This window comes from Physeter macrocephalus, chromosome 18 (genome assembly GCF_002837175.3).
Source record: "Physeter macrocephalus isolate SW-GA chromosome 18, ASM283717v5, whole genome shotgun sequence".
In the NCBI taxonomy this organism is placed as follows: Eukaryota; Metazoa; Chordata; class Mammalia; order Artiodactyla; family Physeteridae; genus Physeter; species Physeter macrocephalus.
The window spans coordinates 68,502,079-68,530,013 of record NC_041231.1 but is presented as its reverse complement, the minus strand read 5'-3'; the positions used below and the strand labels follow the sequence as shown (position 1 = coordinate 68,530,013).

At 58.4% G+C, this 27,935-nt stretch overlaps 1 protein-coding gene across 2 annotated transcripts; it reads left to right on the top strand.

The window, feature by feature from the left end:
- Nucleotides 1-29: 29 nt before the first annotated feature.
- Nucleotides 30-27,629, top strand: COL11A2 (collagen type XI alpha 2 chain). Of its 2 annotated transcripts, XM_007107878.1 has the most exons (66): nucleotides 30-111; nucleotides 2,785-2,934; nucleotides 3,069-3,279; nucleotides 3,756-3,918; nucleotides 5,380-5,571; nucleotides 6,380-6,457; nucleotides 7,075-7,137; nucleotides 7,820-7,999; nucleotides 10,157-10,216; nucleotides 10,317-10,358; nucleotides 10,590-10,652; nucleotides 10,937-11,011; nucleotides 11,480-11,566; nucleotides 11,828-11,884; nucleotides 12,051-12,104; nucleotides 12,194-12,247; nucleotides 12,355-12,408; nucleotides 12,587-12,640; nucleotides 12,826-12,879; nucleotides 12,972-13,016; nucleotides 13,140-13,193; nucleotides 13,631-13,675; nucleotides 13,863-13,916; nucleotides 14,110-14,154; nucleotides 14,257-14,310; nucleotides 14,553-14,597; nucleotides 14,830-14,883; nucleotides 15,013-15,057; nucleotides 15,180-15,233; nucleotides 15,596-15,703; nucleotides 16,734-16,787; nucleotides 17,063-17,116; nucleotides 17,213-17,257; nucleotides 17,342-17,395; nucleotides 17,518-17,562; nucleotides 17,702-17,755; nucleotides 17,855-17,908; nucleotides 18,135-18,188; nucleotides 18,581-18,688; nucleotides 18,835-18,924; nucleotides 19,094-19,147; nucleotides 19,352-19,459; nucleotides 19,591-19,698; nucleotides 19,841-19,894; nucleotides 19,997-20,050; nucleotides 20,233-20,340; nucleotides 20,569-20,622; nucleotides 20,874-20,927; nucleotides 21,156-21,209; nucleotides 21,353-21,406; nucleotides 21,750-21,857; nucleotides 22,251-22,304; nucleotides 22,494-22,547; nucleotides 22,664-22,717; nucleotides 23,261-23,314; nucleotides 23,586-23,693; nucleotides 23,788-23,841; nucleotides 23,979-24,032; nucleotides 24,261-24,368; nucleotides 24,518-24,571; nucleotides 24,879-24,914; nucleotides 25,114-25,167; nucleotides 25,280-25,547; nucleotides 26,092-26,204; nucleotides 26,569-26,775; nucleotides 27,489-27,629. In XM_007107878.1, exons 1-66 carry the CDS (start codon nucleotides 30-32, stop codon nucleotides 27,627-27,629), a joined length of 5,211 nt encoding a protein of 1,736 aa, XP_007107940.1. The 2 variants fall into 2 exon arrangements, with proteins under 2 accessions (XP_007107940.1, XP_007107942.1); XM_007107880.1 differs by lacking the exons at nucleotides 6,380-6,457; nucleotides 7,075-7,137; nucleotides 7,820-7,999.
- The last annotated feature ends 306 nt before the right edge of the window (nucleotides 27,630-27,935 follow it).

The window sequence follows — 27,935 nt, the reverse complement described above, 5'->3', positions numbered from 1 at the left end:
CCTGGGACCTGGCGTTCCGGGCGCCAGCTATGGAGCGGTGCAGCCGCTGCCATCGCCTCCTCCTGCTGGTACCGCTGTTGCTGGGCCTGAGCGCGGCCCCCGCCTGGGCAGGTAAGGGGAGTCCCAGCGCCTGGGTCATCGGAATCAGGCTGGAGCTCCGCACACCTCGGGACAGGGGACAGCTAATGCCTGGGGAGCAGTGGGGGGGAGCTTCTGGGTCCAAGAATGGGATTTGGGGGGGTCAGGGGTCCAGACTGGAGGGCAGGACACCTGGGTTCCTTGGAGCCAGGGTTGGGATCTCTTTCCCTCCTTGAAGTGACTGGTGGAGGGCAGGTGAGGCTGAATGGCGGAGCATCACCTGAGAGCGGTGAGTGGGGCTGGATGGTGGGGTCCTCCAGCAGGGCCACTGTGGTCCAGCTGGTGCTGGAGTCAGGGGTAGATGCCAGTGTTGATGGGTGAGAGGTGCATGTCTATCGTCTGTCTTTCTGTCTGTATCTCTGGGGTGATGGGGGGAACATCCTTGGGTCAGAGCAGGGCCTCGAAAGTAGAGAAAGAAGGGATACCTGGACTATTTGTCCCATCAGCTTCCCCGACAGGATCCCCTTCCCCCTCCCCGTGCCCTCGATGCTGCCACGCGGCTGGCTCTGGGGAGCATTGGGGCTGGCTGCCAACAGGACGGCCGCTGGACAGGCCAGGATCAGGTGTCTGAGGCAGGAGCCAACTCTTTGCATTCCTGCCCCGCCCCTCCCCCTCTGGCCAGCCGGGCTCCCCTGGGACCCTGGCATCCACAATCCCAATCTTTTCCTTCTTTTTCCCAGGATCCAGAAGTCCTGGTTCCTAGGAAAGGGGGTTTGATGTTGGAGGGGAGGAGGCTGGGAGTACCTGGGTACTAGGCAGGCTGGAGCAAGCCCCCTCCCCCCGTGGAAACACTGGAGGCTGATTTGCATATAACTTGACTATTCATTTCTTCTCTGCTTTGGAGAGAAGATGGTCAGAAAAGCAGCATAAAGGATTAGATTAGATTACAGAAGGAAGAACTTTCAAGATAGGAGGAGCATGCGGCTCAGGGACAGAAAATTGAAGTGTGGGATGTCTGTAGACTTTAGGAGTCTTTTTTAGGGAGAAAAGAGAACCTTTAACATGGAGGCAGGGGGATGGCTGAGATGACTGTCTTTTATTTGGGGGCTGAGTGGGTAGAGGTGGGACTCTAGCGGGAAATAGGTTAGCGTGGAATTCATCAGAGTAAAGAATGGGGCGTTTTGGGGGCCAGAGGTAGAGTGGTGGGGGTGATGGGGCCACCAATGGGGAGACTGGGGCAGATTGAGGCCAGAGACAGTGGGGCACATAATGTAGCTTGAAGTGGGAAGATGGGTGGGCAGACCTGTGGGTAGGTTGTCTATAGGATGGAACTGAACTCTTCTGGGGTTTGGTGGAGGGTGGGGCCCTCTGAGGTCTCCTTGGCCTGGGGTCTCTGTGAGTCTCTGTGTCTCTGTCTCACTTACCCTTCGTCTCTCAAAGCGGCCCTTGTGTGTTGGTGTTTGCGGAGCTGCCACACGTGGGGGCCAGGCTAGGGCAGGGGGGTGGGAGGGGGCAAGGCCGTGGTTTCCCGGCTTCTGGACTCAAAGGGCCTTTTCTCTGCCTACCCGCCCCACCTCACCCGCCCCACCCAGCTCTGCTCTCCTGATCTCTCTGGCCCCTGCCCTGCCCCACACTTCTATGAGGGTTTTGCTGGAACTTTCTTTGGGATTTTTCCAATCGAGCTGATGGAGTGAGAAGTATGTGTATTGGGGAGCAAATGCGGAAGAGGCGACCTCTGTCTTCTCAGGAGTTTGAGCCCTCAGAAGCTGAGTTCTAGGGGGACAGGGCTGGTGGCCCGGGTCTTGAATCTTTGGACCGTGGCAGGGGGAGTGGCAGGGTCGAAGTTCCAGGTGTGGGGAGCTTGCCCGGGTTTTGGGCATAGGACTCTGATGGGATCCACAGATGTGTGGCTCCAGGCCCTGGACCTGCTCCGGCTCCGCGTGGCAGCTTCAGGCTCCCCACCCGCCCCTGCACCCCAGCCCATCTCCCAAGCCAGGGGCACCGGCTCCTGGGCTGGCCCTTTCTTGTAACTCCTTCCTCTGCATGGTCAGAGGTGTCCCCACCTCCCCAAACACGGGAATCCCAGCAGCTTGCAGTCCCCTCCCCACAGAGCTGCCTCTCTGTTCCCTCCCTCGTGGCCCCCCTGCACCTCCCGTGCCCAGGATGATCGTTTGCCCAGATGTTGTTTATGCTGGAGACATGGGACTGAGGCCAGAGACCCAGAGACCAAGAGACACGGAAAGGGAAGAGGAGAGGGAGAAAGGAAAAGTTGGGTAGAGTGTGAGGGAAACGGAGGAAGACAGAAGAGCCAGGGAGAGAGAAAGACCCACAGATACAGATACAGAGAGAGTAAGCGTGACAGAGCTAGAGTAAAGGGAAGGCAGAGTTGGAACAAAGAGGTTAAGAGAGAATAGAGAGAGATTCATAGGCTGAAAGATGGAGATAGGGAGAGAGTGACAGAGACAGAGGCTGGGAGGCGGGGACAGTGGTGGGCACGGAGCTGAATACCGGCTCAGAGCTGCCCTTTTCCAGGTGACTTTCGTTTTCCATCCATTCAGGCCCCGTTCAGGAGCAAGTAAGGGAGAGGTGACTTTTATCTTCCAAGGAGTTTGAGCCCCAGGAAGCTGAGCTCTAGACCCCAAATGTCTCCTGTGTGGGCCCTCCTGAGAGTGTGTCCCTTCCCCTGACCCTCGTGGACTCTCCCAGGTGCAGCCCCTGTGGACGTGCTGCGGGCCCTGAGATTCCCCTCCCTCCCTGACGGTGTCCGGAGGGCGAGAGGCATCTGTCCAGCTGATGTGGCTTACCGAGTGTCCCGACCCGCCCAGCTCAGTGCACCCACCCGCCAGCTCTTCCCAGGTATGGGTGACACGCTGGAGGAGGGAGAGTTGGCCAAGGTCATGGGGTAGGGTCTGGGATCAGACACGAGAAGGGAAGGGGTTAATGTCTCGCTTTGCCTCTCACTCCACCTGTGTGTGTCTCTCGGGTACCAGGAGGCTTTCCCAAAGACTTCTCTCTACTGACTGCTGTCCGGACCCGCCCTGGCCTCCAGGCTCCCCTCCTGACTGTCTATAGTGCCCAGGGCATCCGACAACTGGGCCTGGAGCTCGGCCAGCCCGTCCGCTTCCTGTACGAGGACCAGACTGGACGGCCTCAACCCCCTGCTCAGCCCGTCTTCCGAGGCCTCAGCCTAGCCGATGGCAAGTAAGTCAGTTTGCTCCTCTGGCCTGTCTGGCCTACCCTTTCAGGAGCTCCCCTCTGGCCCCTGCCCGCAGAGCCCCCACGCCCTAATCTAGGAAACCCTGCCGACCCTGTGGGCCACCACTCACTTACCCACTGCCCAAACTTCTGCCTAGTCACTTCTAGCCCAGAGTTTGGGCTTTAGAGTTTAAATCCTTGCAAGTAGGACTTGCTTGTACCTTGGGCAATTTCCTTGACTTTTTTGAGCCTCGGTTTCTATGTCTGAAAAATAGGGATAATAGAATTGTGAGAATAAAATGAGAAAGTGATGGGATGGTGCCTGGTGTATTGTAAGCCCTCGGTACATGGTAGTTAACTGTGATTACTACTATTGTTATCATTTGCTTGTCAACTCTTCCATCAAGGGCTGCTCAGCCCTCTTGACTTTCCCCCCTTCAGTCAGTTGCTTGAACCTCCCGCCTCCCTGTCCCTATGACCAGATGGCACCGTGTGGCTGTGGCTGTGAAGGGCCAGTCGGTCACCCTCATAATTGATTGCAAGAAGCGTGTCACCCGGCCCCTCCCCCGAAGTGCTCATCCAGTATTGGACACCCGAGGCGTGATCATCTTTGGTGCTCAGATCCTGGATGAAGAAGTCTTTGAGGTAACCAGAGCAGCCAGAGAGAGGAGTGACTTCTGGTCCTATGCCTTGTATCCACTCCCCTTCTGACCTCAATACTCTGTCCTCCTATGTCCTACCCTTCACTTTTCCTTTCATAAATTTATATTTCCATTTCCTATCTTCAGGGCTAATTTTTTTTTTTTTCTGTAGGAGAATTAGGTGCCCACTTATGTGGCAGGATTGTCCACGGTCACTTATTCTGTCACTCGGTTTTCATTAGTCCACCCATCCATCCATCCCGTCAACTGATCCATATGTCCGTCTATTCACCCACGCATCCATTCACACACTCACCCACCTACTCAGGCATTCAGTCTTGTATTCTCCCACCTGCCCATTCTTCCCCTGCTCAGCCACTCCCTCCTTTAAACCACCCATCTATTCAGCTATCCTTCCGTCCATCCATCCTCTTTAACCCATCCATCCACCTATTCACTCATCCATCCACTCACCCACCCCGTCTACCCATGCGTAGAAGGACACATGCATGCATCTAGCAACTCATTTACCCACCGCACTCTCCACCCTACCATTTCGTCACTTCCATCCATCTACCTACATACTGTTTGTTTCTACGCTGCACCTCCCATTTATTTACCCACCAATCCACCCACACATACATTCACCATCCATCAACGCTCCCATTCAGTCAAGTGTTCGAGCCCCCATTCGCCCGCCCACCCACCCACCCATCTATCCATCCACCCATCCATCTGTCCCTTCACCCACCCAGCCAGTCAACATTTTCTGAATACCTGCTGGCCCAACACTAAGGGGGAACACAGAAGAATAATATCAGATCTCTATCATCCCAAGGAACTACCAGTTCCATTGTGGGGATGAGACAGTGTCCCCAAACTAGAATACAATGCAGGGTGCGCTTATCACCACGTGGGCACAAATAAATGCCACTGGAAATCAGAACTGTCTTCCCCCCATTTCCAGAGATCCTGAGAATTCTCATCGTCACTGTCATTGGAAGGTCAAAGCAACTAAGGTTGGGCCACCGTCTCCAGAAGCCCTTGTGAACAGGCTCATGCATGGCCACATGGGCAGGGTGTAGGCCAAGAGTTGAACTTACAGTTGGAAGGCTTGAATTCTAGTCCTGATTCTACCACTTCGAGTGACCTTGGGCCAGTCATTGTCTCTTTGAACTTTTACGAATGGAATGTGCTTGGAAAATAGGCATAAAGATCCTTGTCCTACTGACTTCAATCCTTGTCCAACTGTTCAGTTGTTGTGAAGGTTCAATGGGATTATGAATGAGAAGGTCCTTTGAAAACTGAAAAGAACTGTGCACATGGGAGGGCTGGTAATGACCTTCTCCGTTACATGGTCTTATCTCGGATTGGCCTCCGACCCCGTGTCCCAGACTCTACCCTGTGTCTCTTGGAAGTCCACTCTGCCTCCCTCCATTTGTGTCCCTTCCTCTTGTCTTTGTAGGGTGATGTTCAGGAGCTTGCCATCGTCCCGGGGGTGAAAGCTGCCTATGAATCCTGTGAACAGAAGGAGCTGGAGTGTGAGGGGGGTTGGAGGGAGAGACCTCAGAGACAGCAGTCTCACAGAGCCCAGAGATCTCCGAAGCAGCAACCACCAAGACTTCATAGGTCACAAAACCAGGAACCCCAGCGACAGGTGAGGGAGCTGGGTGAACCCCAAACTGCAGCACATCCCAGGGAGGGAAGACACCCTCACATCTCCCCAGGGGAATTCCCCCGGTGTCCCAGACCTCCCCATCCTATTTTGGGCTCCTGTTCTCCCCTCCCTTGTGCCCCTCCCCAGCCGTACCCTCTATTCCCATCACCCCATCCCCCCACCCCCAGTCCTCATTCATCAACCTTTTTATTTTCATTAAAAAATAAAAAGTCGTCATGAAGAATTCGTGGCTGGGAGCCGTGTCCCCTCCTTGTGTCTCCTCCTCTGCTAGTCTTCCTGGGACTGTGCCCTTGGGCTTTCCATCCCTTCCTCGAATTAAGAGATTGCAAGACCATGGAGGGTGGGGGTGAGAGCTGGGGACAGAGGATGGGAGAGCAGAGGAGGGGAGAGACAGAAACAGGGAGAAAGTTGAAATGGTAAGACCAGGAGGGGAAGAGGGGAAGGAGTAGGAGGTAGAGTAGGTCTGTGCAAGTGTGGATACGGGGGCCCTCTCTCTGGCCCCCTGCACGGGGAGGTGCAGGATAAGGGACTGGGGTGGGGGGAAGGGAAGGGAGGGTACGAATTGGGTGGAGTCTTGACAGTGACAGGGGTCAGTGGTCTGAAGATTGGAGGGTCAATCTCTTAATCATGTCTGCTTCTGTCCCACCTGTGGGACCCACCCCCCTCTCCCACCACCTCTTCTCTCTCCTGACTCCCACCCCTCCTTTCATCCCCAACTCCCACGCCACCTCCTCACCTGCCTGCCCCCCCTTCCCACCTATTCCCACGGCCCCTTCCCTAACCCCAGTCCACTGAGTCTCTCTACTATGACTACGAGCCCCCCTATTACGACGTGATGACTACGGCGACCGCCCCTGATTATCAGGTAAACTTGAGGGACTTCTCCCGTTCCCCCCACCACCCCTTGCAAACATCTATGACACCTTCCTCCCCTCCCCACATGCGGGGAGAGCCACCTTGTATTTAGACTGTGGGCGTTTCCTCACTGCCCCCTCCCGTGTCTCTCTGCTGCAGTGGCCTCCAAGCCCCAACCACAGGGCTCCCCCTCCCCCCAGGGGGCGTCGGACCCCTCCCCGAAAGCCTACCCCACCTGCCAAGAGATCAGCGGCCTGGCAGGCGTCCCCCTCTCGAAGTGGAGGTTCTGGCCCAGCTCGGGGCCAGCCTCCCCTCTCCCGGCGCCCAGCTCGGATGGCAGCTCCCCTCACTGCCCGGGGCCCCCCCAGGACCAGAGGCAGCGGTTACCGGCAGGTAGAGCCGGGGCATCCAGATCTCTGCCCCCAAACCTCTGTGACTTCGGAGATTCACTCTCCCCAAAGCGTCCCCCCTCCTAAGGGGCTGCAAGATCTGAGATTACCCCCACCCCCCCAGCACAGACAGACACTGCCCCCGGGGGATGAATTGCTGCTTGGCCTCCCTTTCCGCTAACCTCTCTCCTTTCCTCCCGCCCGTGCTCCTCTCCCCACACCTTCCCCCTGGGGTTAGGACCCCACCCCAGGTGAAGAGGAAGGAAACCTGGAGTCACGCCCCTTGCCACCCCGTGAGGAGGTAACTCCATCCCCCACCCTCGCCCCAGCTGGGTCGGTGGGCGTCCGCGACCCACTCCCCTTGCCCCACGTCGTCTTGATGAACCAGCCCCTCCTCTGGCCGGAGGGCTCTTTGTCATCTCCATTCGTGTCCTTCTGTCTCCTGGTCACTCCGGACCTATCGGTCTGCTTTCCCCTCTCAGAACAGTCATTTTTCTCCAGTGTCCATGTCTCCTGCCATTATTCTTTGATTTTGGAGTAACTTCCTCTCCCTGTTGGTGTCAAATGGTTTTACCTTCTGTCATATTTCTGTTCCCAGGAGCCATTTTCTGTCCAATGCTGTCACTTTTCCTCTTCTCCCCCTCTTTCCATCCATTTCTTTGGTCATTCCTTGGATTCTTTCATCGATTATTATGTCCATGGACTGTCCACTCTGTGTCCAGCCCTCTGGCCACCCTTCTTGTTACCCATCATTTCTTCCAACCGGGCCCATTTTCTGGACCTCCCTCCACATTGGGGGGCTTTGATGGCCATCACCCCTTCTCTACAACGGCTCCCCTTGCTCTTTTTGGGAGGAAAATTCCATTCCCTGTTACCCTTCAGAACCCTTTGGGCTGGAAGTTTTCACACCCTGGGGTCCAGGGAAAACCTCCTCTCGGCCCTAATGCCCCCGTCTACCCCTCTCCCTCCCCATCCCCGGGAAGGAGCAGACAGATCTCCAGGTCCCCTCCACAGCCGACAGGTTCCTGACAGAGGCATATGGGGAGGGTGGCACAGACCCCACAGCAGGGCCCTACGATTACACCTATCGCTATGGGGACGATTATCGTGAGGAGACGGAGCTTGGCCCTGCACTCTCTGCGGAGACAGCCCGCTTGGGAGCCGTAAGTGAAAGGAGCTCCTCTTCCATCCTTGACTCCCAGTGGGAGCTACAAGAATCGCTTCCTGTTGTTTTTGATTGTTGTCTCTTGTCTGTGAGCTACTTCCCATCAGTGGTGTTCCCTTTTCTGTTCACATAAGATGTATCTGTTGCTTGAAAACAGTACTTCCTGCCTTCCCTTGCCAAAAGTCTTATTCTATGGATCCTTCTGTCCAGGGCAATTGGTTGTTGTTGTTTTCTTTCTTTCTTTTTTTTTTTTTTCAATCCTACGGCCACTTTCTGTCTTTCTTGGTCACTTCCTGTCTCCATCAAGCTGGATTTTATAAAGCTTTTGGTCAATAAGCCCCTACCTTGTGTCCATTTTCAGTCTGTCTCGATCATTTCTTCTTGGTCGAAACAATTTCTGGTCCATGTTGTTGCCAAATGATCTAACTTCCTCTATCACGTTTTCTAACCTACAGGCCACTTCCTGTCTGTCCCCTGCTGTCTTCTCCCCTTCTCTACAATGGCTCCCCTCCTGTCTTCTCCAGTCATGGCATCCGTTCTGGTGACTGTGTCAGATTGAACTGGAAGGGACTTATTCTTTGTGTTTTGGCTCTAGTTTTTCATGCTCTCTTCTCCTTTGATAATAAGCCGCTTCCTATGTGTCTCAGGTCATCCAAATCATAAAGTTTCCATTGTGGGCCTAGGTATTTATCACAGCCACTTCCTGTGTGTACTAGCCTTGATGTTGTTTGTGTTTGCTGGAAGAATTGCCTTTCATTGTCATAATCCATTTCCCGGAGTTACTTTCTGTCTGTTTTGTGAATTTCTTTTCTCTCTTGGTTGTGGTAGCCATGTTGTTATTGAAGATCCACTTCCTGGATCCTCTTTCCTTGGCTGCTTCCTGTCTGTCCCACCACTTCCTGTTTATCTGGTTTATTTTCTAGCCGTCTTGGCCATGTTTAATTTTTCTTGGCCCTGGTATCATTCTTGCTTCCAAGTGTTTGTCCCTTTGTTTTGTCTCCCTTAATTGTGTCCCATGTTTTCAACCACTCCCTGTCAGTGGGGCATTTCCTGTCTGCTCACTTCATCTTTTGCCTCTACCCCACTGCCTCATTCCACCCTCCCTGCTCTAATAATTCCACCCTTGACCCTCTGCTGCCTTTCCCTTATGCCGCTTTCTGGAAATTTAGGGTTGATCTGGGATATGGGAGAGTTTGGAAATTGATCACTGTTGTTTGATCAGGATGGAGATAGAGGGGGGCATTTTGAAGATCTTTGTTGGGAGAGTTGGGGGGTGGTGGTGAATAGCCTCCATTCTCCTTGTCCTTATCTTGGTTCTGGCCCCAGAGTTGGGAGTGGGCATCTGAGTGGAAGTGTGGAAGAGAGGTGATGGGTGGGCTTGAAGTATAAATGAGGGTCAGAGGACAGGTGTAGCGTCCTTACTGGGAGAGGAACTGGGAGGACTTGGGGGGCTTGGCTCGGGGCTTGAGCAACTGAGCCCAGGAGCTGTATTTTTCCAAAATCCAGTTATGAGGTCTAAGTTTGAGATATCGGTGGGGACTGCTCTCCAGATCTACTTACAGTGTGAATGTCTACTCTCCAGGGAGTTTTAAACTTGTGAACCCCTTGAAACTCTAAGTAGAATTCTGTGCACAAGGGCATACACTTTTTCTTTTCTGGAGAAAGACTCCATAGATTACATCAGATCCTCATATAAATGCATGATCTTCCCCTAAACCCAAGTAAAAATCTATCCACAATCTTAGAGAGATTCTTATTTGGTGAGGTGGGGTAAAGGTGAGGAAGTTGATGGTTTCTTAAGGTTCTCAGGGAGTTTGGGGAATAAGGTGCAGTCCTCCAGAAGAGGGTTTGGGAAGGCTGGGGGTTTGGAATCCCAAGAAGTGTCTGGGGACCTTCCTGAGAGAGATTCTCAGGGAGATGAGGAGACTGTGTTTGCTGAGGTGGAGCTGGGAATTGCGGGGAGGGGGAGCCCTGAGGTCTCCCTTGGCAGACCTGGGATGTCTGTGAAGAGGGAGTCTTAGAGGAGGAGGGGGGGACTTGGGGGGTAGGGTCAGGAGGTCTCCAGAGGACCTGAGACTGCTACTGGGCTGGGGGCAGTCCTGGTGTCTTGGCTGATTATGGGCCCCCCTGGGGGTTACATATGTGTCTCTCTCAGGCTGCCCGTGGTCCCCGGGGGCTGAAAGGAGAGAAGGGGGAGCCTGCGGTGCTGGAACCTGTAAGTCACTGTGGTCACCGAGCTGAAGTCAGTGGGATGAAGGGAAGGAGGTGGGGGTGCTAGCCCTATAGCCTCTGACTTTTAACCTTTGACTCCACAGGGTATGCTAGTGGAGGGGCCCCCTGGTCCAGAAGGCCCTGCGGTGAGTTCTAGCTGTGACCCACTAGCCTCCATTCTTTTCAGAGAGATACTTCCTACATGCTCACCTGTGCCTTCCCCACATAGGCCCAGGCCTCCTTCTTAGAACTCAGAGCATCCTTCCAATCAAAGCTTCCCAGATCCCCAGATCTCTTCTGTAGAGACCACCCCTCAGACACATACCCCTCTTCTATCTGAACGCCCACACCTGACCCCCTCTTCTTGTGTTCTTCAGGGATTTCCTGGTCCCCCTGGCATCCAAGGCAATCCAGGCCCAGTTGGAGACCCAGGCGAGAGGGTATGAGGACATCCTGTGGGGGTGGGGGTAGGGCTGCAGAGGAGCCACTGGTACCCAGTAGGGGTACCATGCTCAGTAATTTCTCTTTAGAAAAGAAGGTAGTCTCTGGTTGGGGAGGGGAGTAGTCTGGTGTCTCACCATCATTTTTCTCCATGGGGTGTGGGGAGAGCTTGGGAAAGATGTAGGGAAGTCTATATTTATTCTGTTGAGGAGGGTTTCAAAATGATGCCAGGGCCCTAACAACCCCCTGTGGCCGTATCCTTCTCATTCTTTCCCCACTCTAGGGCCCTCCTGGCCGAGCAGGGCTCCCTGGATCAGATGGGGCCCCTGGCCCTCCTGGCACATCTCTCATGCTCCCAGTGAGTTGTCTTCTGGGCTTTGGAATGAGCTGAGGGGGGAGGGTGGGAGAATTGTCTTGTGTCACCAAGAACCAGAGGAGCAGGAACGCCAAGGAGGAGTCTCTAAAGACCATCCACCCAAAGAGATTGATCTTAGGGGTGGAGGGTTTAGGGCCTCATTAGATGACCTGGAGCCAAACATGGAGAATCTAGAATTGGGCAGAAAATCCTAAATTTCAGGGGGTCTAGAACCAAAGGAGAGTCTTTGGGGAGGAAGAGGCTCAAGAGTGGAGGAGGAGGACAGGAGTTGAGTTTCTGAAAACCTCTAAGTGACTACCTGGAACCCATGGGAGACACTGGAGGGGGGCATGGGGGGAAGTGGTGTCCTGGAACCTGGGGGATGGGGCAGACATGCTGGATGATGCCTCTGGCTGGGAGGGTCATGTGGATTTCCTGGAAGACCCTCGACCTTCTCTCCTTGGCCCGCAGTTCCGGTTTGGCAGTGGTGGGGGTGACAAGGGCCCCGTGGTGGCGGCCCAGGAGGCCCAGGCCCAGGCAATTCTGCAGCAGGCACGGGTGAGGGAGGCTGGGGGATCTTGGTGGGGGGAGGGGTGTGGTGGGAAGGGGAAGACTCTAGGAAGAGTTGGAAGGGTAGGTTGGAGTGAACGTAGGGCAGGCAGAGGTCTGGGTTGGTTTGGGGTTGAGAGGGAGGTTGGGGAAGATACAGGGCAGTGGAATGAAGATCAGGGGTACAAGTGTGACTTTGGGAAGTGACCTGGGGTCTGGAGTTCTCCAGCTGCCTCTTGCTTAGCTCTTCCGTCTCCCCTGCTCCCCCAGCTGGCGCTCCGAGGACCCCCGGGTCCCATGGGATACACGGGCCGCCCTGGACCCTTGGTGAGTGAGTGGGGTGTTGGGTTAGGGGATTCTTTATTTGTGTGTGGGGGTATGGATAGTTCTGGAAAAGGACCAAGTTGCAAGTTTTTTGCTTCTTTGGGGGAGGGCTCTGAGGCCACCGATGGGTGTGTCCTTCAGCACAGCCACCCTCTCTTCTCTCTCACAGGGACAACCTGGGAGCCCTGGACTGAAAGGAGAATCAGGAGACCTAGGACCTCAGGTGACAGCCCCCACCCACCTGATCCCCAAACCAGTGCCCCCCCGCCGCTGTCTATACACACTAACCCTGCCCCTGCCTCTCCCTCCCAGGGCCCCAGAGGACCTCAGGGCCTCATGGGCCCCCCTGGCAAGGCTGGGCGAAGGGTGAGTGACCTGGGGGTAGGATGAGTGTGGATGGGGGATGGGAGACAGGGCACGGGGTGTGGAGGACTGTGCCCCCGCTTGCTCTGACACCTCCCCTGCACCCCCAGGGCCGAGCGGGTGCTGATGGAGCCCGAGGGATGCCTGGGGAACCTGGAGTTAAGGTAACAGGCTTGGGCCCCTCTCTGACACCCATAACTCCCAGCCCCACCTGAGCTCGTTTGTTTTTAGAGATAACCGAGTACCCCCATGAGGCAGCCCCTCCCCACTCAGGACACAGTAGAGAGGGGTGGGGTGGGAACGGGACTGGGACCTTACCTGGGCTGCCCCTCTTCTCCCCAGGGTGACCGAGGATTTGATGGCCTCCCAGGGCTACCTGGGGAGAAAGGACACAGGGTGAGTATAGGGGCGTGGTGTGTTGTGATGAGGGGGTAGATCTTCTGTGGAGGGGAGGGGAGGTAGGAGGCTGAGGGTCCCAGCAGGAGCTCAGTGAAGGAAATTGGTTGGTTAATTGAAGACAGTCAGTGTCTGCCTGTGTTGGGGGCTCTGCACCCCCTCTTACCTGTTCACCCATTTTCCAGGGTGATACTGGTGCCCAGGGCCTTCCTGGGCCCCCCGGCGAGGATGGAGATCGGGTAAGTGTTGTGGACGGCGGGGGCAGGGGCGGGGGCTGGGTATGGGAGAGATCTGGACGCTGAGCCTGCTTCACCACGTCCTCCTCCTCCAGGGAGACGACGGGGAGATTGGGCCTCGGGGGCTGCCTGGAGAGTCGGTGAGTGTCAAGGGGTTTGGGGATGGGGGTGGCTCTGGGGATGCCAGAGGAGGGACACGGGCATGAAAGGGACACGTTTTCTCTCACCCATGCGGGTCCCATCTTCCCCTCACCTGAATGCAGGGATCTCGAGGTCTCCTTGGCCCCAAAGGTCCACCTGGGATTCCTGGGCCCCCGGTAAGTGACTGTCCCTGACTTCTGACCCTGCCCTCTCCCTCTCTCCACCTTCCCTGACTGCCTGCCTCCTCCCTCCCCTCCAGCTGCTCCTCCCTGGCCCCCACCTAGCCCTGCTTCAGCCTTCACCCACTCGTGCCCTTGCTGCGGGACCATGTCTTGTAGTGCACCAAAGGCTCTCATCATAGCCCAAAAAAAAAAAAAAAAAAAAAAAAAAAATCCTCAAGAAAAACAAAACAAACCCCCACAAACCCACAGCCCCAGAGCCCCAGAGCCCCACGCCCTGTGGATCCGGACCGGCTGTGTTTGCTTAGGTTTGGGATGAACTGCTGTGTGCCTGACCCATCCCACCCTCTGGGATGGCCTGGCCTCAGAAACCACAGGTCCCTCCAGGGCCCAGGGCCGCCTTCCAGCCTGCTCATGACCCTCTCGTGTTTCAGGGAGTCCGAGGCATGGATGGTCCCCATGGTCCCAAAGGAAGCTTGGTGAGTGATGGGCATGGAGACCCCACCCGACCCTTAGCCCCCGGGGTCTCTGCCAAAGTCCTGTTCCCTTTGCCACCCTTTCGACCCCCTGCTTACCATCTTGGCTGTCCCTGCTGGGACTCGGCTCTCTGCCCTATTTGTTCTGTCACCATCTCCTTCTGACCCCTGCCTGGTTGCCTGTTTCTAGGGACCCCAGGGAGAGCCAGGACCTCCTGGACAACAGGGCACTCCTGGGACCCAGGTGAGTGGTCCTGTCCATCCCCTCCCCAACTTTAGCGATTTCCCCTGGGCTTCCACAGTGGGCCAGATCCTGGGTGGGGACAGGAAATGAAGGGTCTCAAGCCTTCGCTGTTCATGCTCTGAATGGGGGCTGCTGCCAGAGAGTGAGGCCCACCCCTGGGGGGCCGCCTGTGACTCCTCTCTCCTGTGTCTAGGGTCTCCCTGGGCCCCAGGGTGCCATCGGCCCTCATGGAGAGAAGGTAAGTGACTAAGTGATCGGGGGAATGGCGGATGGGCCAAGGCGGGGTGTAGGGTGGGCCCCAAATGTCTGGTTGGGACTGAGCCTCCTCATCTCCCTGCAGGGTCCTCGAGGGAAACCAGGGCTTCCTGGCATGCCTGGCTCAGATGGACCCCCAGTGAGTGGCCCCCACCTCTTAATACAAATCCCCCTTGACCTTCCACCCCAGGGAATGACTTTCAAGCACCTTCAGTGAGTGTCCATACTGTGTGTCCCTTGCACTGGGAGGTCACTGGTGGTGCTGCCAATGGTCGGTCAGCTTCATTAGGTCCCAGGGGGGCATTTGGGTGGAAGAAGTGTAGGGAGGGGTGCAGGAGGTGACAGGGGCCAGTGGTCACGCTCTCCTTCCCCTACCCCCAGGGTCACCCGGGCAAAGAAGGTCCCCCTGGAACCAAAGGAAACCAGGTGAGATCTTCCACGCCTCCTCTCATCCCCTGGAGGGGTCTCCACCCAGACCCTGGGCCTCCAAGTCCTTGGGATTCCCTCATCTCGTCACGCGGCTCTGACAGTCCTTTGTCCCATGCCCCTCAACCCTCTCCAGACTCCAATGTTGTAACTTCCATTTCCCCCACCCCTAGGGGGCCCCCATGGTGACACCCTGAGACCCCTTTATTGATGCCTCTCTGTGTTCTTCCAGGGTCCATCTGGACCTCAGGGTCCTTTGGGATACCCAGGACCTCGAGGCGTCAAGGTAATGAACCACTGGGCTGGGAGATAAAGGCCGGGGTCAGGGGAGCCAGCTGGGGCCCCAGGAGCTTGGTCCTGCCAGCCCAGCCTCCTCCCCTGATCTTTCAGCCTCTATCCCCCACTCTAATTCCAGGGTGTGGATGGAATTCGGGGTCTGAAGGGTCACAAGGGTGAAAAGGTGAGCAATGCGCCCCTAACTTCCCAGCCCCTCCACCTGCCCCACACCAGCCTTTCTGTCCATCTCTGCCTCACCCCCTCCCTCCATCATCTGTGGTGTCCTTTCACCCCAATCTTTCTCAGGGCGAGGATGGCTTTCCTGGGTTCAAAGGTGACGTGGGTGTGAAAGGTGACAGGGTGAGTAGAAACCCCCACACTGGCCCCCCAACTCTAAGTGCTGATGATCCTCCCCTTTGGAGCCCCCAGTTACCAGCCTTCCCCCGACCCCCCCAATACCCCAGACTCCTCATCTCCAGGCTCCCTTTAGAGGATCTGATCGCCCTCTAGAGCCTGATCTGAGCAGGAACCCAAGCTCGTGCTCTGTGACCCACCGGCTCGCCAATCACAGCACTCTCCCTGCCCCTGTGGGGCTCCCTGTCCTGCAGTAACTTCGGGGACCCCCACCGACCCCACTCAGCCTCACTGGGGCCTGCCTCTCCTCTCGGGGCTCAGCCCCTCCCCTAGTCCCTATCACTCACCTCTCCAACCCCCTCACCCAGGGCGAGATTGGAGTCCCTGGTTCCAGGGGAGAGGATGGTCCCGAGGGGCCGAAGGGACGCACTGGACCCACTGGAGACCCTGGCCCCCCTGGGCTCATGGGCGATAAGGTGACGGGGAGGGTGTGAGGGGTCTGGTCTACATGCTCTAGGGCATGGAGGGGATGAGGCCCGGGGCGCTGGGATCAGGGTTGGGGTGGGATGCCAACAGCTGAAGACTGCAAGTCAATCAAAGATGACCATGCATTATGCTCCTCTCTGTATATATGGCGCCTCCTAGACACTGATGCGTTGAAGGGGGGGAATACATAAGAAGTCAAGGAAAAGTCTCTGTCGTGAAGACTTTACAACAGATTGATGGGGACAGGGCAGAGAGGCCGTCATAGGATACCTGAAGGTGCCGGGCAGAGTGAAAATGTGTCCAGACTCCAAGCAGTAGGCATTCTGAGAAGGAAGAGAGTCAGAGAGGAGGTGAGCTCTGACATCTTCAGAGCTAACTCTCACCAAGCCCTCACCGTGTGCCAGCACCGTGGCAACTTGTCCTGTCAATCCTGTGGGGTGGGCGCTACCACAGTCCTGAAGCATCAGGAGGTTTAGATCCTTGTTCATCACACAGCCAGTGAGGGCCAGAGCCAGGGTTTGAGCCCCAAAAGTCAGGCTGCAGAGCCCCTGCTCCCTACTTCCGCTCCACAGCTGCCTTGGCAAGACAGGTCCTGAAGCCTCAGGGGGCAGGGGTGGATGGTGGTGGGGGGGCCGGCGTGGTGCAGAGTGGAGCCAAGGAGTGAGGTGCGGTGGGGGGGGGCCTGCAAGGGGGCCGGTCTTGGTGGAGCAGGACTGAGTCCTGGGAAGATGGAGCTGAGGTTGTCAGGTAGGCAGGGGCTGGATCACAGCGCCTGCAGGACTTGAGCTGCAGATTTTAAGACACAGGGGACGTGAGATTCCAGCACTAGAGTTCGGGGAAAATCCACCCTCAGCAACGAGAGGTTACAAAAGCCAGGCATCCTGGGAGGTGGGAAATGAGGGGCCAGGGGCTGGGGCTTTGCTGGATGGGGGCTGGCTCCCATCTCTGAGGGTTGGGATCTCCAGGGATGGAGCGGCATCCGTGGCCTCTCGCTCCTGATCGCTCCCTGTCCATCCACAGGGCAAGCTGGGTGTTCCTGGTCTGCCTGGCTACCCCGGACGCCAGGGTCCCAAGGTGATTCGTCGCCCCGCATGTGCCCCTCCTCCTTTTCCCTTCCCTGACCCCTAATTACAGGAAGCACAGGCTGACAGAGCAGCGGGGGACCCTAGAGAGAATTTAGCCCACCCCCATTCTACAGATGAGGGAACAGAGGCCAGAAGCACTAGTGATTGGCAGAGCCCGGGTCTCCCACCCTGCTGCCTCCACCACCTCTCCTGACCCCCCTTGGCCCTTCCTTGGTCCTCCCTTTTTGTGACGTGTCAATTTTTCCCCTTCTCCATCCTCACCAGGGGTCTCTGGGATTTCCTGGTTTTCCTGGAACCAGTGGAGAGAAGGGAGCCCGTGTAAGCTGGGGAAGGGTGGGGGGCGGGGAGGGGCAGCTCTGGGAGCAGGGGCCTCACACCCTGGGTGATGTGTTGTCTCTGCTTCGTTCCCACCAGGGCCTGTCAGGAAAATCAGGGCCTCGGGGAGAACGTGGCCCCACGGTGAGTGCAGGGGAGAGACGTGCGGCTCAAGATCCAAAGAGGTGCTTTGGGGTTTTTCTGACAACTCCCCTGTCCTCTCTCTAGGGTCCACGGGGTCAGCGGGGACCCCGAGGCGCCACTGGGAAGTCTGGAGCTAAGGTTGGTGGTCTTGGCAGGGCTCATCCCCCCCTCTGCCCTGTAGCCCAGCTGCCCTCAACTCCTCTGGCCTCAGGGTTGGCTAGAAAGCAGCTCCTTTCACTCTCTGACTGTTTCCCCCACAGGGAACATCGGGTGGTGATGGCCCCCACGGGCCCCCCGGAGAGAGGGTGAGTGTGGCTTGAGCCCCCTGTTCCCCAGCGCTCCCCAGGGAGCCGCAGTGGGGCCGGCTCCCTCTCACCGCAGGGAGAGGCCCCTTGCCCAGCACCACTCCCCATTCTCCTGACTCAACCCAGCCTTTGTCTCTAGGGTCTCCCTGGACCTCAGGGCCCCAACGGATTTCCTGGCCCCAAAGGACCTCCAGTAAGCTGACCTCTGACCTCTGACCTGCCTTGGTACTGTGAATCCTTCCCCATCCCCCTTCCCAGCCTAGAGCTTGCCTGACATCTGAACCTCTTCCAGGGCCCCCCTGGGAAGGATGGGCTGCCGGGACACCCAGGCCAGAGAGGAGAAGTGGTAAGTGGTGCCCCGGCCTCTTCAGACCCTCACTCCCGAGCTGTCCTGTCCCAAAGTTCCGCTGGGAAGGTTCTCCTGGCTGAGTGGAGCGCATCTCGGCGCTGCTCAGACTACAGCCAAGGACTTGGTGGTGACCCTGCCCTCCCTCCGGGAGCCTGGGGTCCGTGCCACAATGTCCACGCCTGACTGTGTGTTCTGACTGCCCTCTCCTCTCTTCCTCTCTTAGGGTTTCCAAGGGAAGACCGGCCCCCCTGGCCCCCCAGGAGTGGTGGGACCCCAGGTATGCCTGCTCCCTGGAGAGAAAGGACCCCAGACCCTGGAGTTAGTCTATCTGCCTCTCTTCTCCCTTTTCCCAGTCACGGGCCCCTGCCCCTCCTTTGCCTGAGCTGGGCCCCTGGGACTGGGATTTGGAGCCGGGATTCCAAATTTCAGTCTGTTTCCTGGACCAGCTCTCATCTTCTCGCATCTTGGAGAAGAGGAAGGTCCCCTCAGGGACACCAGGTGGTATGGTTACTCCACACCGGGGAATGAAAACCAGAGCGGAGGCCTAGGAGAGCTCCGGGAATTTCCCAGGAGCTTTGGGGCAGACATGAAGGGGTTCTAAGGGAAACTTTAAGGTGGACAGAGTGAGGTGAAGGCTCTGAGATTGGAGTCTCTCTGTCTCTTTCCCAGGGAGCCGCAGGAGAAACCGGGCCCATGGGGGAGCGAGGTCACCCAGGCCCCCCGGGACCCCCTGGAGAGCAGGGACTCACTGGAACAGCTGGAAAAGAAGGGACAAAGGTCAGTAAGGGGCCCGGCAGGGGGGAACTTGGGGGTCTAGGGTTGGGGTGCCTAAGGGAACAGGCAAATGGGGATTTGAGGGAACAGAGATCTCTCTGCCCAATTTGGGAGCGTGGAAGTGACTCATCACCTCTGTTTCCTTTTAGGGTGACCCTGGGCCCCCTGGGGCCCCAGGGAAAGATGGCCCCGCTGGTCTGAGGGGCTTCCCGGGAGAGAGAGGCCTCCCTGGCACTGCTGTGAGTGTGACTCCAACCTGGCTGCCTGTAATAAGTCACCAGGCTTCCCGGCACCCCTCAGCGTCACCCTACTCCCGTCTCCCCACCCCCATCCTTCCCCGCATGTCTCCTGGACCCCATGTCCCCCCTTCCTGTCTCATGTCTGTTGCCTCTGACCTCTGGTTCATAGGGCGGACTTGGTTTGAAGGGAAATGAAGGTCCGGCTGGTCCTCCTGGCCCTGCAGTAAGTCTGGGGTCCCTGGGGGGCAGGGGGGAGGACGGATGCGGTGCGGCATCTGGATTTTGGTGGGGCTGCGGGACCGGGCAGGGTCAGCCATAAGGCATCTGATGTTGGGCTCTTCTCCTGGGAGCCATGGTCAGTGGTCCTCTGGTGTAGGTGGGCTGTGGTCTCTTCCTTGGGGGTGTCTGACTCTATCTCCTGTCTCAGGGCTCCCCTGGGGAGCGAGGTGCAGCAGGATCTGGGGGACCCATTGGCCCCCCAGGGCGCCCAGGGCCGCAAGGTCCCCCTGGAGCAGCAGGAGAGAAAGGTGTTCCGGTGAGTGTGGGGTCCCTGGGGAGATGCTGGGGAGGGGTCTGTGAGCTGATGGGTTACGGGGGATTTCCTGTAGGGGTGTTTGAGGGGGACAGCCATCTCTGGGTCATGACTCCTTCCTTCATTTCTCACAGGGTGAGAAGGGCCCCATCGGTCCGACTGGCCGCGATGGGGTGCAGGGTCCCGTGGGGCTTCCTGGCCCTGCTGGCCCCCCGGGCATGGCAGGAGAGGATGGAGACAAGGTGAGGGAGCCCACAGACCCTGGACTCAGTCTTCTTTCCCGATGAGATCGCTGGTCTGGGCATGGCCCGCAATCCCTGTCTGCTTATTCTCCCCGCCCCACCCACTCCTTCCTCTAACGTCCCACCTGCTTTCTACCCCCAGGGTGAGGTGGGAGACCCCGGACAGAAGGGCACTAAAGGGAACAAGGGGGAACATGTAAGTGTCCATTCCTTTGACTTTTCACCTCTGGCCTTTAACCTCATTCCCACCTGGTCTCTCCCCTTGTCTTGGCATCTCTGACTCTTCTTTCTCCCCCAGGGCCCTCCTGGACCCCCTGGACCCATTGGTCCCGTGGGGCAGCCTGGAGCCGCGGTGAGTGACCGATGTCCTGTCTGCAGCCTTGATTCTGCCCTCAGTTTCCCTCTGCCCTTGGGGCTGGTGGTGGGAGTGGGGGGCTCCAGGCCTGGTGCCTGGCTCTGTGTGGGGCCTGTGGCTAGAACACACCTGACCCACGACCATCTTTGTGTCCTTGTCCTGCCCTCCTCCCACCTCAGGGGGCAGATGGGGAGCCTGGAGCTCGGGGTCCCCAGGGACACTTTGGAGCCAAAGGTGATGAGGGAACAAGAGGGTTCAATGGGCCCCCAGGACCCATTGGTCTACAGGTGAGTTGGGGGGTGGAGACAGGGGCTGAGAGGTGGGGTCACGCTGGAGCTGATGTCCGCCCCAGACCCCCCAGCCCCCTGCTGATAAAGGAGGTCTGGGGAGGTGGGGGCAGAGGACTGGGTGATGGGGGGTATGTGGGATCTGGGTGGGGGGTGGGGATCCACCTGCCGAGGGCTGTGCTCCAGGTGGTTTGGTCACCTGGGTCTGTGCTGTGTACACCTGCGCAGGGTTTGCCAGGCCCCTCGGGGGAGAAGGGAGAAACAGGAGACGTGGGCCCTATGGTGAGTGGGACCCCATTGATAGGGTGTGATCCCGACTGATTCCAGCCCCACCCGCTAGGCACACCCCTGCTCATCCAGCCCCCACCCCAGCAGCCCACTGCCGCTGACTCCCAGCTCCCTGCACGTCATTCCCTGGCTTGGCTGCCTCCCTCCCAGCCAGGACCTCTGCCTCCCTAACCCTCCACCACTCACGTGCACCCACGGCTCGCTTTCTCTCACTTCCCTTCCCATCACGTGTATCTTTTCTCCAGGGACCCCCCGGGCCCCCAGGACCTCGAGGCCCAGCTGGACCCAATGGAGCCGACGTGAGTCCTCTTGGCCCCTTGTCCCTCCAGATCAGTGTGGCCAGTCCTCTGCCTCCCTTTCCCCAGACTGTAAACTCTAGTCTCATCTCAGATGCCAAGAGAAGCCGGTGGACCCTGGGAAGGTCTCCCACTGTCTCACTGCTCTGACCTCAGACCCTCCTCCAGGCTCCGCCCCCCCATGGCACCCCCTCCCATAAGCAATGATCCCTATTTCTATTCCTCTTCCAGGGTCCACAAGGTCCCCCTGGAGGTGTTGGGAACCTGGGTCCCCATGGAGAGAAGGTACTGGGAAGGGGTACATAGATGGTCTGGGGGGATGAGGGTTGGACTTTTGCCAATTTTGGGGGGTCAAAAGAGAGTGAGGGGGAACATCAGGATTTTTTGGGGGGGGCGCGTGGAGGCTTTTGACCTCAATCTCCTTGCAGGGGGAGCCAGGAGAGCCAGGATCTCCGGGAGTCCAGGGCGAGCCAGGGGTCAAGGTGAGTGGTAGTTCTGAGGCCCTGCTCCGCAATCCCCTTCACCCCCTCAATCCCACCCCCTCCTTTCCTGTGACCTCCTGGAGCTGGAACTCCTACGAAGCCCATGAGTCTGTGCTCCTGGTCATTCTCCGTGAGGCCTGGTCCCTGGATCCGGGTGGGCTCTGTCCGCCTTTCCTTGAAGGGAAGAGGGGCCAGGGACTCCCACCATGGGCTTGACTTTCTGTGTGCACCCCGATGTCAGCGAGGCACGAGGGGGAGGCTGAAGGTTTCTTAGAAGCAGGGGCTGGATCTTTGATCGCTGGGACCCTTTTGGGACCATCTGTAACCTCCGCTCATCCTCTAGGGTCTACGTGGGGAACGTGGGGAGAAAGGAGAGTCGGGGCAGCCAGGAGAGGCGGGACCACCAGGGCCTAAGGGCCCCACCGGTGATGATGGCCCCAAAGGGAACCCTGTGAGTTTGGGGGGAGGGGCTGCGAGGAGGCCCCTGTGAATGGAGATCTGGGGATATGGGTGTGGGTGTGAGGATCTTGGGGTTTGGGGAGCCCAAGAGTGTGGGGGATGCCTGGGAGGAAGCCTTTGCGAATGGGGTCTCCTGGGAGGGATGTACGGGGTCTGGGATCCAGAGAGAAAGTGAGAGAAACCCTAGTTAATAACCTGAAAGCCTTAGAGGGCAGGCAGTGCAGGAGGTGGGGAAAAGGGGGTGCTGGAGGCCCTCTTCCTAAGTGGTGCAGGTGGGCACTGCCTGTAGAGAGGGAGAGTGTGGCATGTGGCCAGGGGCGTCTGTGTTGGCCCTGGGTGGGCTTAGGGGGCTGTGACCCTGACCCTTGGTTTCCCTCTGGATCAGGGTCCTGTTGGCTTTCCTGGTGACCCTGGCCCTCCTGGAGAAGGTGGTCCTCGGGTGAGTCTTACCTGGGGAGGGGAGGGGCGAAGAGGTGGTCTGCTCTGGAGGGGCTCTGTGTGGCCGATGGGCATGGGCGTGGGAACCGGGGTTGTGGTAGGGCAGGTGGAGGGATGGGAGGATTGGCAGTTTGGGGGGTGATGCCAACCAGGTCAGGGCCCCCCCCGTGACCTTGCTTCATCCCTGCAGGGCCAGGATGGTGCTAAGGGTGACCGCGGAGAAGATGGAGAGCCAGGGCAGCCTGTGAGTGCCCGGTGACCCCTACGCCACCACTGAGCTCAGGCCCTCAGCCCTGTTTCCGCTCTACTATGCCCTGTGCCTGAGGGATCCCTCACCCACCACTCTTCCTCCCTCCATAGGGATCCCCTGGTCCCACTGGAGAGAATGGACCTCCTGGACCACTTGGAAAGCGGGTAAGTGAGGTCGTCACCTGGGACCTTGCGGGGCAGGCTGGATGGCAGTTGGGGCAATGGCAGGTGGGATGTGGAGGGAGATGCCTGGTGTGCCCGTTGTCCTTGGGTGAAGTGTGTATGTGTGTGACCATGTGTGTTTGTAAGGGTGCTGTGTATATTTGTTCCTGTATATTCTGTCTGTTCTTGCCAGGGGTGGTGTTGTGTACCAACCAATCAGAATGGACACGGAGGGAAGGGGCTGGCTTTCCTGGGGAGGTCCCTGCTGGGTCAGGGATTAACCCTCTTTTTGCTGGTGGTGTGTGGGCAAGAGGCTCTTCACCAAATGCACAGAACTACTCAGTATTTTAACAGCTGATACAGCTGTACCGGCTCTCCTATCCATGAGTCGGCCTCTGCGATTGTGCCTGTGCATGCGCAGGTATGTGTGTGTACACGCGTGTGTGTGTGTACACGTGTGTGTGTGTACACGTGCGTGTGTGCACCAGGAGGACAGCGAGGCGGAGGGAGGTGAGCCTGGCTATTCACTGCCGCCTCCACCTGCAGGGACCTGCTGGTGCGCCTGGTCCTGAGGGGCGACAAGGAGAGAAGGGAGCCAAGGTGAGGGAGAGGCCGCCCTGGATGCTGGAACATCCCTTCCATCTTCCCACCCCTTTGGTCCTCACACTGCAGCCTCCAAATGCCTCCCCCACATCCACCATCTCCACACCGAGCCCCCTGTGGGGACAGGGTTTCCTATACTTGTCCCTGCCCCAGGGGTCCCTGGGGTTTGACCCCTCCTCCCTGCCTCACCCCCGTCCACCTTGGACCCCCTGCCCCCAGCCACACCCCCTCCTCTGCCCTTCGGGACACTTTTTTGGGTGTGTTTCAGGGGGATCCTGGTGCTGTGGGCGCCCCGGGAAAGACAGGCCCTGTGGGTCCTGCAGGCCCAGCAGGAAAACCTGGTCCTGATGGTCTGCGGGGGCTCCCGGGCTCAGTGGTGAGTCACGGAGCAGAGAGGCTTGGCTGGGGAGGTGGAGGCGCATGGTGTGTGGACACTCTTCCTGATCCTCATGGTCCCCTCAAATCTGCAGGGTCAGCAAGGCCGTCCCGGGGCCACAGGCCAGGCTGGGCCTCCAGGCCCTGTGGTGAGTGACTGTGGATAGGGTGGGGGTGGGGGTGCCCTGGGGAAGTGGGTATCCAGCCTTGGAGGAAGTGGGAAGTGGTGGGGGAAGAGTGTGGCCCCACCTCCCCCAGGAGAGAGTGACTTCCTGTCTCCCCACAGGGACCCCCAGGGCTTCCTGGCCTCCGGGGCGATGCTGGGGCCAAGGGAGAGAAGGTGAGTGACCGCACATTGCCAGGTGTCTCAGCCTCACCCCTGAAACCTCCGGGGGGCCTCGTGCTCTTGGGGAGCCCTTCCTCAGTCAGGGCCGTGGCAGCCCCGGCTCTTTCCTCAGACCCGGCCCAAGTCCCTCTTGTCTTCTGGGCTCTGACCCCTGTGGTTCTCCTTCTCTCCATCCATGTGTCTCCTCTCTGCATCCCCCTGACCCCCTGGCCCCTTTTCCAGGGTCACCCAGGTCTCATTGGACTGATTGGCCCCCCGGGGGAGCAGGGAGAGAAGGGTGATCGAGGGCTTCCTGGTCCTCAGGGATCCACAGGGCCAAAGGGGGAGACGGTGAGTAGAGGGCGTGGTCCTGGGAGGTCTGAGGGCAGGGTGAGGGCGGGGATTCATGGGGGTGTGGCAGGGGGGTGGAGACTCAGCTGTGGGGTGAGGGAGGAGGAGGGGAGGAGGACCCAGTTGAACCAGGCCCCTCCCTTTCCTAGGGCATCCCAGGAGCATCTGGCCCTATTGGTCCTGGAGGGCCCCCCGGCCTCCCTGTGAGTACCCCATCTGTTCCTCAACTCAGTCCTCTAAACCCCACTGCCCCCCTCCATAATCCCCCACTGGCTTCCATGACAACGCCAGCATAACACTCATAGGCCCCCGTGTCCCCCATATGTTCCTACACCTTCAGTGTTTCCACTCCTGTCCTTCCAGGGCCTCCCGAATGTCCCCATGTCCCCCATGCCTGCCCCTCTTGTGATGGCTCCAGGGTCCTGTGAACTCATGACCTTGCCTCTCCAATTCTCCTTGTTCTGATCTTCCCCTGTGGTGACCATCTCTGTCTTGTTCCTCGTTTCACAGGGACCTTCTGGCCCCAAAGGAGCCAAAGGAGCCACAGTGAGTGACCCCCAGCCAGCTCTGACCTTCCCTCCCCCCAGCCCTCCATAGGTGGACTTGACAGTGTCTCTTCAAGACAAACATACTCCCTGCCAGTGGAGCCCCTCCTTCCCAGACCAGACTGATTTGACCCTTCTGTGACCTTGATCGCATTCTTGACCTCTTGACCCCTGCATGACCTCATTGACTCCCTTGGCAGGGCCCCGCCGGACCTAAGGGAGAGAAGGGCATCCAGGGCCCTCCGGGACACCCGGTGAGTCAGTGTCAGGTCCTGCTCTTCTGACGGTCCCCCTCTGTCTGGGTGTTTCTCCGCATCGCCCTCACCCTGACCTGTGTCTTGCCCTCTCCGCCCTTCCCTCCACCAGGGGCCCCCCGGTGAGGTGATCCAGCCCCTGCCCATCCAGATGCCCAAGAAGACTCGGCGCTCAGTGGATGGGAGCCAGCTGATGCAGGAAGATGAGGCCGTGCCAACTGGGGGGGCCCCGGGCAGTCCTGGGGGGCTGGAGGAGATCTTTGGCTCCCTGGACTCCCTACGGGAGGAGATTGAGCAGATGAGGCGGCCGACGGGGACCCAGGACAGCCCCGCTCGCACTTGCCAGGACCTGAAGCTCTGCCACCCAGAGCTGCCCGACGGTCAGTGCCGGGGCCACGACCTGTGAACAACCGCGTGGACATGAACAAGCAGGATGGATGTCGGGGGAGGCTTGGGGGTGCGGGTGGAGGGGCTTGGGGCAGCAGCTCTTTACCAACTGGGTCAGAGGTATTTCAGTATTTAGCAACTGACGTGGTCCTACCAGGCTCATCAGCTCTTTATCTGCTCGGGGTCTACGGGAATAGACAAACATAGACCCGTGGACACACATGCTGGCATTTACACACACAGACACGTGTGCCAGCCTACAGCCACATGTTGGACCAGTGTGAGGGTGTCAGTGCTCCTACCGCCTCCATTTGCGAGCCTGGGGGTGCTGCTGGGGGGAGGGGCGGCAGAGACGTCAGGGGCATAAGGTGATGAGGGAAACCAGAGCTGTGTTCTGGGGGTCTGGCGGGGGAACGGAGGACTGGGTGTCGGAGGGCACGTGGGGGCGGCTGGTTGGAGCAGTGGGAGGGAAGTGGGGCAAAGAGCATCTTGGGTCCAAGACCTCGGGGGGCCCTGACCCTCCCCCCCACTCCACAGGAGAGTACTGGGTCGACCCCAACCAGGGCTGCGCTCGGGATGCCTTCCGGGTTTTCTGCAACTTTACGGCAGGAGGGGAAACCTGTGTGACGCCCAGGGATGATGTCACGCAGGTGAGATCTGGCCTCTGACTGCCCTGTCCCTTGCACCGCAGGGGAGCCCCCCCTCTGGGCCTAGTGGTTTCTGGGTTTGTGTGACAAGTCTCCTGACCCTTGACCCTGCAGAGCCTGCTGACTCTTCTCTTATTCAGTTCCTTCTCACCAGTCTTCTGATGCTCACTTCATCTCCTTCCCTTGACAACCTAAGACAAAAGTCTGCCTTTTATTTATCCCCTGGTTCCCACCCCGGCCCCTTATTTCTCCCCCAGCCCTTTCCTCCCACCCATTCACCACCCATGGCCCTGGCTCAGCCGCCCTGCTTCTGTAGCTGCCCTGCAGGCCCGTGTCCGTCCTTGACTGCAGCCCTCTCTCCTGTCAGTTCTCTTACGTGGACTCCGAAGGCTCCCCAGTCGGTGTGGTCCAGCTCACCTTCCTGCGGCTGCTCAGCATCTCAGCCCACCAGAACATCTCTTACCCCTGCTCTGGGGAGACCCGGGATGGCCTCCTGAAGCTCCGAGGGGCCAATGAGGATGAGCTGAGCCCGGAGACCAGCCCCTACGTCAAGGAATTCAGAGACGGCTGTCAGGTGGGAACCAGGGAGAGCTGGGTGGTGGTGGGTCCCAGACTCAGGCTGGAGGAGGCAGTGGGAAGACCCTTTGGGCAGGGGCGCTCGGGGAGAGCAGGAGGAGGCCAGCTTCCTGGTGTCAGGAAGGGCAGGAAGGATGGAAGGATGGAAGGTGGGTGTCACCTGTGTGCACATGGCAGTGTCACCCAGAGTGAGTCATGCAGGCTTGTAAGCACATTTACACAGGTTGCCCTCTGCACACACGGGGTATAAACAATGCCCCCTCCCCATGGAGGGGCACACGGACAGCCCCAATCCATATATACATCCCCAGAGTCGCCTGGAGAGGGTCACACAGGAACACACACGTGGAATCGTGTTGGCTGTCATCACACACTTACACCCACAAACACATGTACACACGTCCCCGTGGAGTCACACAGGCTCACACAACCACTACAGACAAATAATCTCAAAGGCAAACCCAAAGCTGCCTCAAGACTGCATGCACATACACACGTACAACCTTCCCAGCTTTCCCAATCCTGACTCTCTGGAAGACACTTTAGGAAGAAAATTTAGCGAAGTCTGAACATGGGACATGGATGAGAGGAACAGCATCTCAGGGCACTTGAAGGCGCGGAGAGCCTGGGCCTGAGGTTGGGGTGTCCGCGGGCCCTGTGTGCCTCCCCATGAGAGGAGTGATCCTCTCACTCTGGTATCTCCCCCTCAAGACCCAGCAAGGCCGGACGGTGCTGGAAGTTCGAACACCTGTACTGGAGCAGCTGCCTGTGCTGGACGCCTCCTTCTCAGACCTGGGGGTCCCCCCGAGGCGGGGAGGGGTGCTGCTGGGGCCTGTCTGTTTCATGGGCTAAGACCTTCTCCTCTGTCTGACCCTGTCCGTCGACACCAGGCCCACCTGGAATCCCACAGCATCGGCTCTGTGCCACCTCGCGGAAGGGCTCCTCGCCATCTAGGGGGCCTTGGGCCAGGGCACCAAGAGCCCCCAGTCAGGGGCAGTGCAGGGGAGGGGTGCACCTGGGGCTCGCAGCCCTCCCACTTGGAGCCTGTGCCCTGTTCGACAGCTGAGACCCTTATTTAAAATTTACCTCCCAACCACCCCAAACACGTGGAAGAGAAAGGACACTGTGTATTTTGTATTTAAAAGTAATTATATTAAT